The sequence below is a fragment of the Myxocyprinus asiaticus genome, chromosome 27 (assembly GCF_019703515.2).
Source record: "Myxocyprinus asiaticus isolate MX2 ecotype Aquarium Trade chromosome 27, UBuf_Myxa_2, whole genome shotgun sequence".
NCBI lineage: Eukaryota > Metazoa > Chordata > Actinopteri > Cypriniformes > Catostomidae > Myxocyprinus > Myxocyprinus asiaticus.
In genome coordinates this window covers 14,956,674-14,978,550 of record NC_059370.1, presented here as the reverse complement: position 1 = coordinate 14,978,550, position 21,877 = coordinate 14,956,674, and the positions used below count along the sequence as shown (strand labels likewise).

The 21,877-nt window shown below is 37.2% G+C and overlaps 1 protein-coding gene across 3 annotated transcripts in view; it reads right to left on the bottom strand.

The window, feature by feature from the left end:
• Nucleotides 1–21,877, bottom strand: part of LOC127418330 (LIM domain-binding protein 2) — a 120,623-nt gene that overhangs the window by 30,482 nt on the left and 68,264 nt on the right. For all 3 annotated transcript variants that reach the window (XM_051658902.1, XM_051658903.1, XM_051658904.1), the window contains exon 3: nt 6,812–6,984. In XM_051658902.1, coding sequence (XP_051514862.1) covers nt 6,812–6,984 — 173 coding nt within the window. The remainder of the gene's footprint in view (nt 1–6,811; nt 6,985–21,877) is intronic.

The following is a 21,877-nucleotide window of genomic DNA, read 5'->3' as shown; positions in this document are numbered from 1 at the left end:
GATTTTTTAGACCGATTCGTATATCCGTTCAACCAATTCACTCAAACCCACTCAAAAGAGCAATTCACTGACAAATTGGACATCTCTATGGCTTGTGAGCAAGTATTGCTCCACAAAATAGCAATATCAATTAACTTTATCGAGCACAGCATAGCTAGAAAATATATATTCACATTTTTCCAGAAAAATCAGAGTTTTCCATGACTTTTGACACAACACGCCGAAGCAGTGATAGCAGCACCGAAGCAGTACGTCAGACAACTTTCGCTGCAAACAATGCTTGTGTTTTTACACCGGCAGCGTTTCTGCCACAATGCTGCACTCAATGCAGGAAATAAAGTTCTAAAATCGTTATCAGGAGTGAGCTCTTGTTAAGTTTTACAAATGTGATCATCGTGAAATCTGATTTACATAATGCTGGTGTAATCTAATGTAGTCTTTTTATTTTTACAATTATTTCATGTAATGACAGCCAACACAATAAGTTCTGCTCATTTTAAACATCATCATTCAATGGAATGGAGGGGGAGAACACCTGTTGCACACAACATGCCGAAGCAGTGAACAACAGAGGACGGTGATTACTCGGTTTGGCACGATCGCTCAATAATATAGCTTAAGAGTGTGGTCAGAAATAAAGTATGTACAACCATTGAATTGCGATATCTCTTTGTTCAAACACCAGCCAAAACTTTTAAGTGTTAAGCACTTTCCTTATTATTTGTATTGTACTGGTAATAAGATTTAATAAAATGTTTTAGTTTTTGTGTCATTTTCCTTTTTTGTTTAATTTTGTTTTCTATGTGCTGTAATTCATATCAAACACACCAGACTACAAATATATGCTTATTCTGTGCCATTTTTTATTTTTCCTGACAACTCATATTAATAATGTCCATCAACAGTGCACTGTCACTTTAATTCAACATGAGCAGCGCAACAAAAATAGACTCGGTGCTGTAACAATAGCAGCAGTGTGGCTTCTGCGATGCTACATGTGAAAACTGTAACCTGTAAACATGGCAGCTGAAATATTTATGCACTGCTTCTGCTCTACTTCGCCTTGTGGTGTGCAACAGGATTGATATTAAAACATTTCAACATTTTCTTTGACTGTGGGAACATCCATGTTGAAAAAAGTTTTGTGAACAAATGCAAACTCAGAGAGGCAGTGGTCACAAAATGCATCAACCTAAGTCAGGTGGGATTAATTTACTGTATACAGTCATTTCAGAAATCATGTCAGAGTAGTTTTGAAGTTTTGAAGCCATTTCCTAATGAAAGGTGTTCATGTTTTATTACTGAACCAAGGACCAGCGAAATGGAAATTCTTGACAAGAACTTACCAACACAAAACAACAAAATGATGAATACATGTAGAGGTCATAAACTGTTACCAATTACGGAAAAAAAAAAGGATTAGAAAAACATTTTACCATTTTGCTGAATTTAGAACTGCACTACTTTAGCACCAATGTTCTGTTGCTGAGGCAACCAGAGGAGGAGGAGGAGGAGAAAAGGGAGGGAGAGGAAGGGGGGTAGCATCAGCTGATTAGTTGGCATGGCAACGGCAAAGATGCAATCCCGCCAGAGCCACTCTAATCAATGCCCTCAGCACAGATGTCTCTGGAGGATCAACAAGAAATGAGGCTGGCGGGAGAGAGCGCAGCGCCATCACATGACCGCACTTGTTCATTTTTTCTTGCTTTCTCCACACTTTTGTCTTCTCTATGTTTCTCCTGGTCTCTAAATCACTCCTTCATTTTGTCCCTCATCCCTCGTTCAGGACTATCTCAGCACCATAACATACTGAGGAAAAAGCAAAGTAAAAATGAAAGCATCTCTCTTTCCCTCTTCCTTTATCGTGGTACTGTTCCATGTGTTTTAAAATTTCAGCATCCATTTGTGAACTGAAGTATTTGAATCAAATATTCTCCATTTCTGTTTTACATGACTACAAACTATTGTCAGTTTATAATATTTTTGACCAGTAATTTTCAACTGGTTTTGCTTCAGGACCCAGATTTTAAATTGGGCACCAAGTGGCAACCTAACACAGTATCAAAATTGTACAAAATAAACAACATTGTCCTTAGAATCAAACATTTTGTATCATGCAACATGTCCATGTTGGCAATTGTCTAATTTGATATTAGATATTAGAAAATGATAAATTTGTACTAAAATACTGTTTTTGACTGGATGCACAATGTGAACAACAAAAGATGTGGGAAGCGTCCTCTACTCCCCTTAAAAAGTTGACAAGTATGAATAGAGCTGAGATTTTGTAATCAGTTGTTGAAAGAGTGGTAGGTCTCCATTCCTCTCGAATGATAAGTACATGGGCTCTTCTATGGATTAGAGTGGATTAGTCCATATCAGTGTGTGAAAATAATCTAAAATTCTTGATGGACAAGGTGGAAACATATAATCTGATGATAATGTAAAATGGTGCTGGTATTAGTCTATCAAATGGCCTCTCCTGAGGGTTAAACCCTCAAATAGAAATATCAGTCATAAGGTCAAAGGGCAGTGACCCTTATAAGTGATACTTTAACCGTGTTGGTCTGGTTTAGATCAATTGCTACTCTATACTTAATCTGTAAACCAGTTATAATTGATGCATGACAAATTACCTTGACTTGTAATTTTGTCTTCCCTTTGAAATGTTAAATGTCTGCGATATGCTAAAATGTTTTGGAACATGCTTAGTTTTTCCACAGTTAATTTGTACAATTATTTATTCATTTTGCTTTAGTGTCTTTGTTTTAGTGCATTCAGACAATGCTGAAATAAAAAAAGGCAAAACATACAGTACCTCACTGAGTTTTGGTATCATGACTATGAAACTAATAAAAACGAAGTATATGACAACACAGAGAAAGTACTGAGTAGTAGATTCATAAACAGTTTTCTTAGTATAATCCAATGTTGCCTGAAATATTTAACAAGGATTACTAAAGACTTCCCATGGTAAACACACATAGAATAATGCTGTAAGTAAAGTAGTAAATTATTGCGCCTGCCATGTTTGTTTGTTCTTTTAGACAGTTTACAATGTTTATCACAGTGAACGTAAGAACTCAAGGAAACATACAACTGTGTCATTTCTCCTTGTAGTCTGAGGTTACTGTAAAGTAATGAGCAAAATGAACAAGAATCCGTTTGTTTTGACAGAGAAATTGACTTTTTTATGTGTGTATTTGCAACTCATCATTTATTAATTTATTCTTTCTTTCTTTCTTTCTTTGATTATACTTTTTATTAGCTTTCTTTTCTCAAGGTACAAACATACAAGTGGCGGCAAGCAGTTACACATAGAAAGGAAAAGACAGAAAAGAGATAATGAAATAACAACAACATCTTTGCAAGGACATTTTAATATAGATACTGAGTCAATTAATGATAAATAACTCTGGAGAGTCCCATCCAAGATTTCACAGTGGAAATGCTGGCGTCATTCAGTTTTGCAGTAATTTCTTCCATCAGCCCAATGTTTAATAAGGATCTAAGCCAGAAAGTTACTAGTTTAACATTTGGTTAAAACCAGTATAGGGTAATAGATTTTTTCGCAGCTGTGAAACCCACAAATACCATATGTTTGTTGCATAGTGAAAGATTGAGCGAAGAGACACCATTTAATAAACAAAGATAGGGGTCTAACTTAAGATCAATACCAATAAAAATGGATAACGTTCGAATAACAAAGGTCCAGAAATTAAGAATGATGGGACAATCCCAGAATACATGGAGAAATGTTCCTATGGATATACTGTATATACTGCAGCATGGGTTATGCGATATCTTCATTTTATGTCGCTTATATGGAGTCATGTATGCCTGATCTATAGTCTTATAATGAATTAGCTGATGAGCTAAGCCTTTGGAGGCCAGATTTAAGTTATACCAAATTTCATCCCATGCAGGTTGGAAACCCATCCGTCCAAGCTCTCTCTCCCTGACAGAGACTGATAATGATTTGTTGGGATATTCAATTAGTAAGTTGTACAACTTTGTGGCCAGACCATTCAGGCCAGAACAAGCATCAGTGTGTTTAAAATGATAACATATTTTATTCCACAAAACTCCATAAGCCCGCATTGCAGAAATTAACTGTAGGTAAAGGAATTAGGACGAACCTGGGAGAGAAAATTCTTTTTGAATATCTTGGAATGTACATAGACCCTCAATGTTGCAAATGTCTTACAAAATATATATGTCTTTAGCTGATTAATCTGCTGAAGCAAAAGGATGTCCACCAGAGACAGGATGGGGTTATTCCATAGTGGCGATGACTGCGTGAGTCTGAATGGGCTGCCCATGAACCTTTCAATGCTATGCCATGCTTTAAGTGTGGTGGAGATAATACTATCAAACTCACGCAAAACCCTTTGCTCAATCTGTATAAAGGGAAGATCAGCAAGGTGGAAGGGATGAACCATACTGGCCTCTATTTACGACATGATACATTTGAGTCTTGATTTGCCCAAGAATATAATGATCTAATCTGAAATGCCCAATAGTATAATTTTTAATTTGGTACAGCAAGACCACCCTCCAGTTTGGGACGTTGCACCATTGACAAACTGATCCTAGGGCGCTTACTTCCCCAAATAAATTTAGAAAAATGACCATGGCCATTTGGGTGGGTTCTTTCTTTCTTTCAATTAAAAAGCATTTAGTTGGTTTTATCTTTAATTAATTTTCAAATAGGCTACTTAAATTTTCAATTAATTAGTCAAGACTTGCCAATTTTCATCTAAATGAGCGACTGCAACTATTGCAGCAAAGTTCAGCATTACGCAAATAAGCAGTGACGTTATACAGCGACTACCAATGAAAGTGCAGACAGTGAAACACAGTTGGATAACGTTGAGTATGAATGTCTACTAACAACCAACATCTCAGCAACTTGGTGACGTACAATAAATTAATCATGGTCAGTGTGAATGTTCCTTCACACTTTGTCCTAAACAGTCACAACATAATAAAGTGACAAGTGTAAATTAGAGATGGGCATTTTCAAGTAATTTTGTATTAAAATACCCTAACCCACAAAAAACGAGTAACTGATAACTCGTAAATAAAAATGCACATTTCAAAATAAGATAACTTCAACAAACTTTGCTTTTCTTTGAAATTAAATGAACAATATGCATTAATAAAAATAGGAGAAAAACATTTGCACTCACCCGGAGCTTCCATAGAAACCATTACTGGTGGCATGAGGGTAATGCACATATATAAACTCTGAGGGGCAGATTCACTCAGAATGAATTGCGGCTGGTAAAAGCCCCCTTTTTTTGCATGTGCTCTCTGCTCTGGTTTAGTGCCTGATTCTGATATTACGGTCCGATTCTGAGCGCTACATAGCAGAGGGTGCCGCAGACCACCATATTTGACACACCCTGCCGGGAATGTACAACATTACTTTAATCCAGATATTGATAATCACTTCAACATGCAGAACGTATGCTTTATTACACCACACACCTGAATATGTGCCAGGTTATAACACTCTTCTCCATTATTTGATGATTATTTGATTAATTACTGCTGATATGATCAGTTGAAAATGTTCACAAGCATCTCTGAATTAAAATTCATTTTACCGCCAACTTTAATTTGGTGGTAATACCGCTATATATATTGCACCAGGCAATTTTTTGTGAATGAAGCACAATCTACAATGAGCCTAATTTACATAGAAAGGAGGCATGTTTGCATGGTAAGGAATGACAATGACTTCATTTAAATACTCAAGACAGCGCAATTTCAATGCTGATTGCACCTACTAAAATAGATTGAGGGTGGTTAGTGAATAAGAAACAGATTTTTGCGTTGAAATACCACGCGCAAAAGTGGAGCAACTGTTTAGTGAATCTTCTCCTGAGTCTACATAAAGGCCATCACATTTTTTTTTATCATTTTACATGTTATTATCAGAAAAACAAGTGGTGAAAGTTGACTTTTATAATCAAATGCGCTCTGCCGGTGTTCAGAGATTTAACAAACACACACATACTGATCTGATAAACTCAGAGTTCCTCGTATCTTTCCACAATAAAAGCTGATCCTCGTCTGTTGGTTTACATAATTCCAACAAGAACCGAATACAAATAGAGCAGAAATAAAAAAGAACCAAAACAAATCCACACTTGGCTTTGCTTGAAAGCATAGACCCTAGTGCAAATCAGACGTTTTGTCCTAACCAGCCGTGTATATAAAACATCATTGGCTGTTATTGTGCCACATTGGTCTTTAATTTTGACTGAAATCTGCAACTCCCAATAAAAATGAATTACTTCTGGTTGCTTTGTGCAGCAAATTGCTGTTGGTGTGAACGCCCCTTAAGGATGAAACCATATACACTACATGTTTTTTTTTGTACGTTTTTAAAGAAAAAAAAAAGAAAGTCGTAATTTAGGAAGAAAACAAGTACAGAAACACACACACCAGCTTGTTTTTATATCATTGTGGGGACTCTCCATAAACTTCCATGCATTTTATGGATTTTATACAGATCTAACAATAATTTCTATCCCCTAACCCTACCCCTAAACCTAACCCTCACAGAAACCTTTTTGCATTTTTACATAGAAAAAAAAAACATTGTTTAGTATGTTTAATAAGCCATTTCCCTCGTAGGGACTGCTAGCTGGGCCCCACAATGTAGGTGATCTCAGGTTTTGCTATCCTTGTGGGGACATTTGGTCCCCACAATGTAGTATAAACATATTACACACACACCTCTCTCTCTCTCTCTCTCTCTCTCTCTCTCTCTTGCTCTTTCTCTCTCTTTATCCATTACCTTGGTGAACATAGGCTTGCCGTGCTGTGTGACCATGGTGCACTGATCGCAGTCCACAGTGATGCAGGAGTTGTGGAAGGACTCTTTGGAGTGTTTCAGGATGTAGTAGAGGTCTGACACACCTCCCTCAAATACCGTGCTGAAGTAACGAGGGATGAGGGTCCGTCCGATTGCTGAGGAGGGAAATCACAGAGTTCATTTACTTTTGTGCAGTGCTTAACGATTTCCTTTAATGCAAGTCTTAATCACTCTAAATGCCTCAACACCTCTTCATTTCTCAGTGTTTGTTACACTACATTAGGAAGTATAGCATTACAGTAATAAGATGTCGGCCCCCACACCCAACCTTCTTTGCTGTCGTTGAGGCATGTATCACTTACAGCCTTTACATAGTGCTAGCATCTATAAGTTTTCCATTATGCAAGTTTTCTTCTATTACAAATATGTGACATCATTGGTCGTAGCCCTTTATGTGATGTCTTAATCATTCACTTTTACATGAATGCAACATTCAGGCTGCTGACTTGATCTAACCACTTTTTTAGCTTATACAATGTATCATTTTACAGCATTTGTCAATCTAAAGAACAACATGACAAGCTTACAGCTAACCCCAAATTGTGTATTGATTTTAACATTAGTTAATGTACAAAAATGTTTTTCTCAATTTTGGTTGGTATTTGGTTGTCTTCTTGCAAAACTGTTTTTTAAATGTTTTTTTTTTTTATTTTTTTTTTATTATGTACAAGTTTACATTATTTAAATGGTCTAGACCTGCTTTTGGTCATACGGGCTCTGTTTCAATATCAAGAAGCATTGCATAGCTTTGAAAATTTGTTGTGGCAGAAAGCAAACTAATCAGTACACTCAAGCAGTTACAGTTACTGTGAACTAGTGCTGAGCAAAATGATACCCCCACATTTCCTCACATACTGTGACCATGCATCAAAAAATAAGATTGTGGGACATGTTTGACTACAACTGTTGAATATTAGCCTAAGTAAAATGAAGTATGATGATTTGTTATTACCTAATGTGTTTACAGTAACATGCAGAGGTCTATCTGCATGGTTGGGTAATATCTCGGCTTAGATTCTGAAATGACCTTGATAAGCACGTCTTGCCGCATTACAACAAACTTTATCAGAGTTTATACCAGAGTTACTAACTAAATTCCCAATACAGCATAGCCTTGAGTGCCTAATTTGTTTTATAAAATGGTTAATACATATTAAAATATTAAGTACACATTTTCATTTAAAATTACTTATTTTAAACAAATTCATTAAATGCAATTCTTCAACTAGAAGATATAGTTCCTGGCATAACAACGTTGCTAAGCAACAAAAATAATGGTCAGATATGGGTGCTGTGCCATTGTACGGTGAACAGGTATTTCCCATCATAGCTGTTACTATATCATGTACTGTATTTTAGCATGGCTTGAACACTGTTTTGACCAATCAGCATGCCGGAATTATAAAACAGATAGTTCCAACTCTAAACTCTGATTGAATGAGTCATTGTAAAATGATTATAAATGCAAACCTGTGACGTGTGACCGCACATTCTATATTTATTCAAGTTGCTAAGTTGCTTGGCAAACACCTACAGATAGTCTAATGATATATTCCAGTTATTACTTATAGAAATAAATGTAACTCTTTATTGAACTTTGCTGTCTTTTATCACACTGCTGATGCCACCGTTTAATAAAAGCTTTGCACTGTGCCAAAGGCCCCTCTTACCTGTGGTAAAATCACTGTAACACACAGCCTCTCCTGGCTTATTATTTTATTTAGTTGTACAACTTTGGCCAAGAAAGTAGTAGACACGCCTGTAGAGACAACTTGTACTTTTGCGAGTGGCTTTGCAGCGTTTACTTATCATTTTAATATTGAAACTGAACAGACGAGCAGCCTTATCCAGTTTAGCATCTGATTTCAGGCAGAAATAATCCATCTTACAGTCAAACTCCCCTTTGAGAGAAATTATGTTTGTGCCACCAGCCCTCAGGGAGCGGAACGGGGTGGTGGATGGGGAGAGGTGGAGAAAGCGAGAGAGAGAACTTAATTTACCAAGCTTCCCTTAAGACAGACGCCACCGCCACCACTGGTTAAAACTGCACGGGCTGAAGGAGAAAATGAAACGGCTGCAGACGCCGCCTGTTTTTAAATTGGCTAAAGTCTGGCATGACTAAATCAACACATAAATACTTGGCAGGGAGCGAGAGTGAGGAAAACGTGTGAAGAAGGGGGTTGGGGGGTGGGGGGGGGTGTGATGGTGTTTGGGGTGCGGGGTGCGGGCAGCCCTAGCTTGAGCGTATTAATGAAGGTCTCCCTAGTGGCTAAGACACAGAGTAAGGCTAAGACGAGAGCTGACTGTTAATGAGAGAGAGAGATGGATAGAGAGTGAGAGAGCGGTTACAATGTTAGTGTGTTGCTCTGTTTTCCTGTGAGCGCTCAACACCACTTCTACGGGGAGGAGAATGTTCCGCAGCTCTCAATATTGCACTGCCTGGTTTTGATTACACTATAATGTGTTTGTTTAGTATCGTACCATACATATGGTATTGCATAGTGTGTCGTATCGTATGATACACTACAATACAATATTTTTTACACCCCAAATGTAAACAATGATAAGCGTGATTCTGAGGTTGCATTTTGGCTCTAAAATGACTCCAACATTTTTACTCCACTGACGGTTAGGTTTAGGGTTGGGGTTTGGGCATATGGTTAATAAATATCCTGTTGACATCATATAGAACTAAAAATACAACTTGGTATTGGCGCCACTCTGTGGACATTTCAACTGGAAACTTGAGCTCACAGGTATCCATATGTTCAACAACACATCCAGTTTCAGCAATGGGAGCAGTGGTTTGAATTTTGATAAGTGTAACGGGAACCAGCTAGTACGTGATAGCTGTGCGGTATGTGTAAACCTCACTCCCCTGGCTTCAAGAGGCCACACAAGCGACTGACGCTAGGGGCTGTAGCCTTTAGCCTCCTTGTTAGCGCACCCGCCTCCCATGCCGGCTGATGCCAGTTCGAATCCCGCTCGGAGCGGGTCAAGCAGGACTGGTTACAATGGTGCCGTGACACGGATGGGAGTGAGGTTTAGGGGGGTGAGTGTAACAGGAGCCAGCTGGTACGTGATAGCTGTGCGGTATGTGTAAATCTCACTCCCCTGGCCTCAAGAGGTGCACTTGCGACTGATGCTAGGGGCTGTAGCTTTTAGCCTCCTCATTAGCGCACACGCCTCCCATGCCGGCCGACGCCGGTTCGAATCCCACTTCCGCTCAAACAGGAACGGTTACATAAGCATAGACCAATTTCAGCAGAAGAACTTTCGGCCTACTGTCGCCGAATTCACAGCGAAATCGGTCTGCAGGTGGACCCAATACCAGCCTAATCACAGGCCAACAGGGTTTATTTGAGACCGATTAGTCCACTAGCCATTCAGGCAACCCACCGACTAGTCGATATTGAATATATGGAGTTCAGCACATCCCTAATAAGGAGGGACAGAGAGAAAGAAAGAGAGAGAGAGAGATATAAAATGAAAGGCTGACAGGCAGGGTGACAGTGAGAGGTGTCTTGCTGAAGGGGGATGTTGTTACAGAGGGCACACCTGACTGCTTGCTTAAGTTCTGGAGCACTGTGGCACTGTGATAATTCTTCACTGAAATCTCTAGAAATAACATATCTTCATCCAGGGATTGACCTCCTCTGTGACAAATGGGGGGGTATAAATGTTCTTTGAGTAGGACTAAGCTTTAACGCCTACACACAAATCTCCATATATTTTACACATTTATTTCTGGCTCTGTCTTTAACCTATAATCTCATGTGCTGTCTATCAAAGTCAACTCATAGACCAGCAATAAACCATCCAAAAACACCTGGTAAGTGTAATTTCTCCAGTCATACTGGCACATTCAAAATGACAGAGCACTTGCATAAAACAAATATGATAATTAGGTTGCATTATTATTGTAGGTAAAATAGAAAAATGTCTGTCTAAAATGCTGTGGCAGCGATCGCACATTCACAAGTCTATAGTCGCTCCAAACTCTTTCCTGTGAATTTTTCTCATGGAAGTTATAATTATTGAGTTAATAATTATCAAAATGTCCAAGCTGCTCTTTTCCAAACAACAAAAAATGCATTATGATCACTGGCTGTCAAGTTTTGCAGCAATTTTGCTTGGTTTATGAAAAAAATAGGTCAGGACGTGTTTCCCATATAACGACGTAACTTGCTGCTTAACCACCATAGTACGATGCATTGTTGAAGAAATTAACTAGCTAGTCCTAAAACCGTGATAACTATGTCACACATTCATTGTTCGAACCATGTTGGTTCAACAATAAACAGTAGAGCTGTATATTGAAATAAATATAATTTGTGCCAGACAAGAGATAAATAGCAAATGAGAGCGTAACGAAGTCCTGCGGGACATAGATTCCCATAACAGCCTCTAGAGGGAGTTCTTCAATCAACCTCTTTATAAAATAAAGTTAGCCTCAGCAGGTTTGTGACAATAAATCAAAAGCATTTATTTGTCTTTCATGTCTGATCATGTGCGCCCTGGCTTTTTCACATTTTCTGAGGGGACTACAGACTGATTGGCCCATCTACAGTAGTGAGCACTCCAGAGATCGGATTAAGCAGTCACTTGTTTCAGCTAACACGTCGCGCAACATATGCCTCTCAAGTAATGTGTACCCAAACATGCAATTTACAAATAATTAACGTTGTGCTAATTAGGCACATTAATTCACACTGTGCTTAGGCTCCAGGACGGATGCCAACACTCGCAGCCAAAAAGACATTTAGTTTCAAGTGTTGAAGCAGACAGAGAGGAGAGAGAGAGAGAGACAAAAGGATACTGTACAGGAAGATTACGGAGAGAGAGACAAAAAGTGAATAAAAGAAATATAGACAGACTGAATAATCAATCTGAATGCAAAACACAAAGGAGAAAAAGGTTGAACTCAAGAGGAGGACAGGAAAGATATTTGTGGATTTTTACAGAAAAGGAACAGTCAAAAGAGAAAAACACGAGAAAAAGAAATAAGTAAGAGAGATATAGGAATTAATAAATAGGTAGGTTCCCAAACCCCAGAATGTCCAAATAAAGCAATAGTCATAAAAGAAAAAGGGTTAGTGACACATGAGCAACATGAGGTTACAAAACATCAAGCCTTTAGGTTACAATACATACAAACATGTAAGGAAAGTTTATATTGTAGGATCTGTGACTGGTCACCATTTTTTGGAGTTAAAACTGAAGTGTGTAATTTTTTTGGTGTTAAAATACTTTCTCCTATTCCAGCTTAATATGCAGAGACTACTATGAGTATGCCATTTTTAGGTTGATTTCCTCAAAAACTGTAAACACAGTGTTTGAGTGCTATAAAATTCCTATATATAACACTTTAAAGTTGTTTAAAACAACATTTACTCAACCAATGGCACAAGTTTGGGGCAGGACGATATGTTTGTTCGATCAGCAGCAGACATATGGGTCATTTTTAGAAGGCTGTTTGAAAACAATGTATATGTTTGCAATTCTGTTCGGTTGCACCAGTGGTGCAGAAATGACACACTACAGCTTTAAGATGAGGGACAGCAAAGATATCTTGTTCTGTTGCCCAAACTCCAGAAGGCACCTGTAGTGATGCAATTGCACCGTGGACCACACATGGTTTCAATTTAATTTAACGTTCTCGTAATGGCAAATTATCTTGTTTGTTGCCGGTTCATACACTTGCTGTCAATCACACGCAGTGACTCAGAGGAGTGTCAAATGCAAGTGTCTAGTTCATTTTCAATGAGATGCAAGTGGAAAGCAGCAAATTGCAGGCGGTTTTGGTAGTGGCGTGCAGGCAGCATGCTAGCGGTGCTCGTGCACCCAAAATCCTGCCAGCTTCACGTGCAAGGCATGAGATACAAATATTTTATCTTTGCAACTGCAGCAGCCGCATCAAGTTTAACCAGTAATCTAAATGCTTTATTCACAACCAACCATTTTACTGGGCTCATAGCAGACTGCTGAAAACATGGAAGACGAATTTCCCAAGTTATATTATGCCTAAAAAATCTTGTAGAGATTAAAAAAAAAACACACACACACAAAAAAACAAAAAAACAAGCCAGCGCTGGCGAGCTTGTGAGTGCACGAGTTGGTTTGCCAGGTAAAATAAAGTGCAAAGGTGTGTAGATGTGTAAAGGTGACTTGGTGCAATGGAGTTCTTGTTGATTGTAACTAAACAATGTCCGCTTATGAAACCACGACGCGAGCACCACCTTGACTGCACAAAATGCTTTCATTATCAGAGAACACGGCAGCCGCGCTGTGCTTTTACAGCTTTCTGCATCCCGTGTATAACAACCTTAAGAAGCTGTATTCAGCCTCATCTTTTACTGCATGTTGTGTCTAATAATTCTAATCATACATTGCATTTCTCGTTAATATGTGCTTATTCAACCATAAATATTTGTAAACGGAGCTGCCGGTTCTCTTAAAGAGACAGTACCATTTTAGCGCTTGTCATACCTATCAATGTAAACTCAATGTAAATCATACAAGTGCATATAAACAAACATCCAACAAAATTTAGTCATATAGTAAGTGTAATAAATGTGTAAATATAAATATTTATAGGGACAATCTTACATTACAAAATATTTAAACTTCAGCAAACACTGTAAATATGAACAAACTTGACAAATTGGCTCTTGCAGCATCTATGCAGGGGTTTTTACAAAGCCTAATGTTTTTATTACGTACTTGTGATATGGTAGCACTTAATTGATTATTTTTATAATACAATTATTACATTACTGTTTTCCAACCTTGTGATATATATATTTTTTGTTGCTAAAATTGTGTACGAAATTTTTAACAGTGACAACAGCTTCATTACTTCAGATGCAATTTAATGACATCATATAAGCTGGCAGAATGTGAAAATTTTACTTAAGAAAAATCTAAAATGTGATTGAAATGATGAAAAGTGTAATATGAAATAAAATGTACGATGTCGCATACTATATCGCGTGGAGTCACATATATGAATATTGTTTATATATGTGAAAATGCCCCCTTCTCGGTTTGCCTAATATCTTTTTCAGTTTTCAGTTGCATTGCGCTTACATGTTTTCAAAACAAAGTCTACCAAGTAAAAATATAAAAAATACTAGCCAATGGCAATTCTTTCTCCAACATGTCCGTAGAGGGTTGCACACAAATTAGTGATCGACCGATATGTTTTTTTTTTTAAAGGCAGATGTCGATATCGGAAGCAGGGAGGCCGAAAGGCCAATGTAATGCCGATATATGAAATATGATATCACACAATTTAATATGATAGTAAATTACATGAACAGAAAATGGCTAAAATTAATTTAACTTTTATTTATTATTATTTTCACACAACATTTCACTCAACACTTACATTTTGTAAAAAATAGAAAATAAATATTTATATTTATTATTAGATAGATGGAAGATAGCAGCTTCTCTTGGTTTGTCATATTGGGCTAATTAATATGGTTTTAGCCTATTCAAAATGTGTAATGCTTGAGGTAAAAATGTATTTAACAATAATAAAGCCATGTTTTCTACAATTATTCACTATATGAACATAAGGAAGAATTATATTTAATCATTATTTACGACTTGTAAATTTGTGATTTTTTTTTGTGAATGAACAGGGCGTGCAAAAACTACAACTTCACTCATTTTTTGGAAGCAAGTTGACTGTTGTTATAATACTGAATTATCCATGTGGGACCCAGTCAAGTTTATTTTTATAATATAATACTGAATTATTACTATTATTTTAAGATTAGATTTGTTTTATACATTTCTTTCATAATTACTTTACCTTCACCTGGAGCTTTTATTTTGACAGAAAAATGAAAGTGCAGTCAGTGTGAATAGGCCTACTATGTAGAGTCTTTAGAGTTGTATTATAAACTGTAGCGGTCCAGATATTTGGAATTACGTGAAAAAGTGTGCCTGCAGCACATTACTTTCATGTGTCAGCTTCTCAAAAACCGCTTTGAGATGCTGACATGGCCGGGATAGCCTTCTTTCTTTATCACTGACTGTCACGCAACATTCGTGAGCTAGAGGGACACGGTTTTGATTCAGACTGATATAATTCACGCTTTAGAGTAAGAAATATGAGCACTCCACAGGAAGAGGTCGCTGGATTTGTCCACGTTTTGTGAGGTTAGTTAGAGGTAAGAAATTCAGTCGTTTTCTTTAAACGAAATATCCGCATATTTGCAGACAATTTATGAGACAAGTTATATTGCTATTATTAGACAAGACAAGTTAAAAGTTACAGGGAAGTGTTGAGGAGAGATAGGGAGAATGAAACGTGCAGTTTAACATCGTGAGCTAATGCGAGTCTGCTCAGGGACTGGGACTGCTTGATTGAGACTTTGAGACTGACGTGAGACTGAGAGAATTGAAGAGACATGGACAGGGTTTATCAGGCATTAAAATGTCAATGAAGCAAATTAACTGAAGCTAAATTTGCTTCTCATCTGACACACACATCTGTTTCATGTGAGTGTCGCATGCACTTTCTCTGGTGCACGAAGAGACAGGACAGCGCAGAGCGGGATCACTCGCTTTACTTAACATTGCGGAGTTGACGACAAAACTTATGTGACCCGTTTACATTCAACTGATTTTTATTTTTTTGAACTTAAAGTGCTATGGAGGAAATCAAACAGCTAAACAGACCAACAGTCTAACCTCAACGGATGAGGAAAACAGCTACAACATGCGCCAAAATACAGGGGTTTACACTAAACATTATCACCTTTACTAAAATCTTTTTCGAATGATATTTAATATTAGAAAACCAGCCATGTTTGCCTTGAAATATTATTTTATTCTCTAAAGAGCTAACTTAAATCATTAAGTGTTTATTTTCACTGGATATATTTTTACTTATGTATTATTTTCTTTGCTGCATTGCTTTGAGATGTTGAGTTTCTTGAGGAAGTTGATAACATAGGTCAATAACATATGTTTACTATGTTTAAACTATGTTTGTCAATTTACAAATAAAAATAAAATTATAAGAGGAACTAGTTTTCATTTATCTATTTATTTCACTGACTGGATTATCCAAAAACAGTCATTAAAATATGGTTATTTAATATATATGGATATATTACTATATCATGTTACATACTGTTATCGTGATATAAAATGATTCATATCATGATATAACATTTTGGTCATATCGGTGATATATTGGTCAACCACTAACAGATACATAAACTCCAACCATTATACAAAGAGAGGAAGAAAGAGACATAGAGGGAGAGAGAGGAAAGGGGGAGGTGGATGACTGAATAAAGATGGAATTATGCAGCAAATGCAGTGATCAGCAGTGCAAAGCATGTGGGGAAAAGTGTGCATTTTGAGAAGGGAAGAAAAGTGAAATCTCTCGAAAACCTAAGCCTCATCACTTTCTTTTTCATTTTAAATTTTAATAAACCTGAAAACACATTCTTCTGTTATAAAACTCTTGAAAAGATTTTTTGGAAATATTAAGAAATGTGTAAAGCCACTTGCAGTCGTTGGCTGGCTTTCCCCAGGTGAGATCTCAGTAAAAAAAAAAAACTAAAGGACTAAAAAATGTACTGTAATAAATTTGCTAAACTGCAACAGCTGCATCATTAATTGTGGTTCAGTAAAACAGGAAGGGAACATTGGACACAGTTTTTCAGGTCACACAATGACTTTCCAAACAACACACCAAAAAGTGTACAATCCCTTCTGCCATGCATGAACTAGACTCCGTTTGCACCAATGCATATAACTTGTTATTTATAAAACATGCTGTGAGAACTTACAAGGTCGTAACAACAAATTTATAACCGAGTAAAATTAATAAAGTCTGTCAAAGCTCTGTGCTACAGTATACTCATCAAACACAACTACGCTGATTTTCTTATTCAAACTTCAGTATTTACTGACTGCAAGAAGCACACAAAATTTTCGAGACACACACAGTCAGGGTTCCAAAAGAATGTGGAAAAAGACAAGCGGAAAAAAAGAGAAAAAAAAAAAAACAGAAAAGAACAGCTCTTGCCTTGCCCTTCTTTGTCAGTAATTATCTCTCTAGGGACAGTCGCTCCATTCCAAAACACAACCCACACTTAAATTCTCTCTGTCTAACACACATTCCCAACCCAAAATGCAAAAGCAGCTCAATTCCTCTCCCATGACTACATGTTTCACCATCTCTGGTGGGACAACACTCAGATATAGAGTGTGAATTATGAATTGATAATGATTATGTATCAGTTCAAACAGAGATGTGAGAATACAGAATCTGCCCCTCTCAGCGGATTGCTTGGTGAAATGAAACTGTGGAATAATACAGTATATAGGCTACCACCAGAGAGAATGATTTGTCAAAGGATTGTGGTTTTGCTATATAGCTGATAGTTTACTAGTTGGCAAATCAAGCAAATAGCCTCTGCTTGAAATAATTCTGTTGTTTGTAACATGCAATTTTGCATTTTTTCGAAGTGTTCCATGAATACATTTAGGGTCCTATGATTTCTGTGATGTGTAAACATGTACAGAATTATAGGACTGATAAACAAATGCAGATTTTCACAGAATTTGACAAATTTGGGATGAAATTAATGATATTTGATAACAGTTTAAACTGCAGTACTAAAAGTGACTTTATTTTCATCTCCAGACCATTTTTGGTCAAATTTATATACTTTATTTGACTAAAAATAACTGCAATATTTGTTGAAAATCAACAATTCCATTTACATTTGATTCAAGTTTTATCAATTCATTTGATAAGACACATTTTTGATAATAACATTTAAGTAAAACATTCAACTTGAAATCCAAAATTTTTTTTTACAACGGAGAACAATTGCGAAGTGTAATTTGGAAAAAATGAAACAGATTTCATAGGGCCATATAAATGGAAATGATCAAAATATGCACTAGAATGCGACTACTATTCAGAATGCAACCTTATAATATAGTATGTTGGTTGTTTAGATGCAAATAAAAACCAGATCCTATCATCTTGTCAAAGGTGAAGTATGCAATTTCTGTAGTACTAACATCACAAAACCATATTCTTTAAAGTCCGGTATCCCCGAACATTCCCTCCATCTTCCATTGGTCGACAAAAGAGGTAGTCCCAAACTCACGCCACTGGTTGAATATTGAGCTGGCTGAGATGCTAAAACAAATTTAGCAAATGTTTGGATAGCACCACAGAGCCATACAAATGGCTTACTTACAGTATAGTTCTTTCATTTTGTTGTTATTTAAACTTAAATGTAGGCTGTCTGATTCCCACAGATTCTGCACAGCTAAATCATAAAGTTAGAATTTAAATGGTAATGAATGATAAAGACAAGATGAGTCCTTGAACTGTTGCTGAACTGAATATATGAACCAAGCTGTCTGCTACAATGTACTGTGTATTAAAGTATACAGTATCTACATATATCTATTTATGTCAGTCCTATAAATATAAATAACAGTGAAGACAATGATAATAACATTTAGGTAACCATGAAATTTAACTGCATAATGTTAAATAACACTAAGTCTGCATATCAGGCATTACATTATGCTGAGCATATTGTGTATGTTCAAATTGTGTGTTGCACACTGTTTATAATTCCATGCCTTCACAAAAAAGAAAATTGAGACAGAAAGAGAAAGAGCAGAGGAAGGCTGCTAAAGGGAGTTTTTCTTTGCAAAGCTGGATTCAAAGCAACAGAAAGCAAGCAGGTGAATCATGATGAAAACATATAGCAAAAGATCGTCCACACTTAATAAAGCATTTTTTCTTCAAAATAATTTTACCATAGGAGGAAGTATAACTTTGTTTTTGAAAGAAAAGCATTTTAAGTAAAACTCATTATCTAGAATAAAAAATGTGTACAGACAAATAGATTATTCTACATGAGTTGTATATTTAGCATCAAAATATATATACGGTAGACAATACTATTCTATATAACAATAAGTGAAAAGTCTAACTCTTCCATTCAATATGATGAACAAACACAAGGCTTGAGGTCAGAGAGTGAGGGAGAGTCTTCTGAGCATAAGGAGTTAGGGACTGGTGAGTGGATTTTAGTTACTTGCTGAAAAGGCATATATATATTTAGACCCCATTTCCACCTGATATTAAGATGCGTCTCGGGTGATCCGATCACATGTGGTCAGGTGAGACACATCGCTGTTTACACCTGGCCACTTAAATGCGTCTTCTGTGACCACTTGTGATCAGATTTGGAGGGAAGCGACTCTGTTTCATGACGACATACATCAATCACTATGTCAGTGTGTTCCTGCATGATAATAAACCGCAACAAAGTCAGAAAAGACAAAGAAAGCATGAAAAAACAGTGCACTATTTCTCCCTGATGCAGCTGAAATTTAATCTAAGCACAAAAGCAACATTTCTAGCAGAATTGTCTGTTATTTTAGTGGATTACCTGTATTAACCTGAGCTGCAGATGATCGTGCTTCTCTTAAGTGTCCCTGCATGTTGATATCAGACACACTGAAGAAGATCTGTGAAGTTCTTGTGTTTGAGTATGTATCCGCCTTTTTAATTTTTCAGAATGGGTGGTTATTTCCTTTTAAACCGCTCGTAACTGGCAAAGTTTAAACTCTTGTTTTAGTGCGCTTTGCTGCGGCCGGGACACATGCAGGACGGATTAGTGTTTACACCTCAAATGCGATGCGGTCACATGCGTTTTTGACCACATTCGTATGTGGCTTTTGTGTTTCGACAACAAAACATTTTAGACCCCGTTTAGACCTGTGTTAACAGCTGTTCGGATCACCAAAAACACATCTTAATACCAGGTGGAAACGGGATCTAAGAGTTTGATAAGGAGTAAGACAGACATGGGAATCTTTGAATAGAACAGTAGTTATAACAGCAACAACAATGGTAGTAGATTTAGCATTAAGCCTAATTATTAACAATATGACTTTTAAAAGTTTGTAAATTATCCTCTGTAAATGTATTTAGGGGTAGAAAGATGGGGGGAGGAGTGCCCTTTTTCCCAGGTTGAGCCACTGCCCCTCAAAATGTCTGTGCATGGCCCTGTTAAAATAGACATTATTCAGTGACAAATGGATTGCATGAATCTTGTCTTTGACACACATTACACGGAACATTTACTCTCAACACACAGTGAAAGGATCTTGCAGTTGAATACTCCACCACTAAACTATGCATTCACTGAGTGAAATATGAACATTTACCAGCCAGTTGCCAAATATTTAAATTTTATTTGTTCAAATGAAGATTGCGATGCATCAGAAAAACTGTATTTTTACCCAGCAAGGAAGTTAAAGATGCACATACAGGTGCATCTCAATAAATTAGAATGTCATGAAAAAGTTCATTTATTTCAGTAATTCAACTCAAATTGTGAAACTCGTGTATTAAATAAATTCAATGCACACAGTCTGAAGTAGTTTAAGTCTTTGATTCTTTTAATTGTGATGATTTTGGCTCACATTTAACAAAAACCCACCAATTCACTATCTCAAAAAATTAGAATACATCATAAGACCAATAAAAAAAACATTTTTAGTGAATTGTTGGCCTTCTGGAAAGTATGTTCATTTACTGTATATGTACTCAATACTTGGTAGGGGCTCCTTTTGCTTTAATTACTGCCTCAATTCGGCGTGGCATGGAGGTGATTGTGGCACTGCTGAGGTGGTATGGAAGCCCAGGTTTCTTTGACAGTGGCCTTCAGCTCATCTGCATTTTTTGGTATCTCGTTTCTCATTTTCCTCAGGTCTGGTGAATTTGCTGGCCAGTCAAGCACACCAACACCATGGTCATTTAACCAACTTTTGGTGCTTTTGGCAGTGTGGGCAGGTGCCAAATCCTGCTGGAAAATGAAATCAGCTTCTTTTAAAAGCTGGTCAGCAGAAGGAAGCATGAAGTGCTCCAAAATTTCTTGGTAAATGGGTGCAGTGACTTTGGTTTTCAAAAAACACAATGGACCAACACCAGCAGATGACTTTGCACCCCAAATCATCACAGACTGTGGAAACTTAACAGTGGACTTCAAGCAACTTGGGCTATGAGCTTCTCCACCCTTCCTCCAGACTCTAGGACCTTGGTTTCCAAATGAAATACAAAACTTGCTCTCATCTGAAAAGAGGACTTTGGACCACTGGGCAACAGTCCAGTTCTTCTTCTCCTTAGCCCAGGTAAGACGCCTCTGACGTTGTCTGTGGTTCAGGAGTGGCTTAACAAGAGGAATACGACAACTGTAGCCAAATTCCTTGACACGTCTGTGTGTGGTGGCTCTTGATGCCTTGACCCCAGCCTCAGTCCATTCCTTGTGAAGTTCACCCAAATTCTTGAATCGATTTTGCTTGACAATCATAAGGCTGCGGTTCTCTCGGTTGGTTGTGCATCTTTTTCTTCCACACTTTTTCCTTCCACTCAACTTTCTGTTAACATGCTTGGATACAGCACTCTGTGAACAGCCAGCTTCTTTGGCAATGAATGTTTGTGGCTTACCCTCCTTGTGAAGGGTGTCAATGATTGTCTTCTGGACAACTGTCAGATCAGCAGTCTTCCCCATGATTGTGTAGTCTAGTGAACCAAACTGAGAGACTATTTTGAAGGCTCAGGAAACCTTTGCAGGTGTTTTGAGTTGATTAGCTGATTGGCATGTCACCATATTCTAATTTTTTGAGATAGTGAATTGGTGGGTTTTTGTTAAATGTGAGCCAAAATCATCACAATTAAAAGAACCAAAGACTTAAACTACTTCAGTCTGTGTGCATTGAATTTATTTAATACACGAGTTTCACAATTTGAGTTGAATTACTGAAATAAATTAACTTTTCCATGACATTCTAATTTATTGAGATGCACCTGTAAATGAACACACACACATACACACACACACACACACACACACACACACACACATACACACACACACACACACACACACACACACACACACACACAGCACTAGT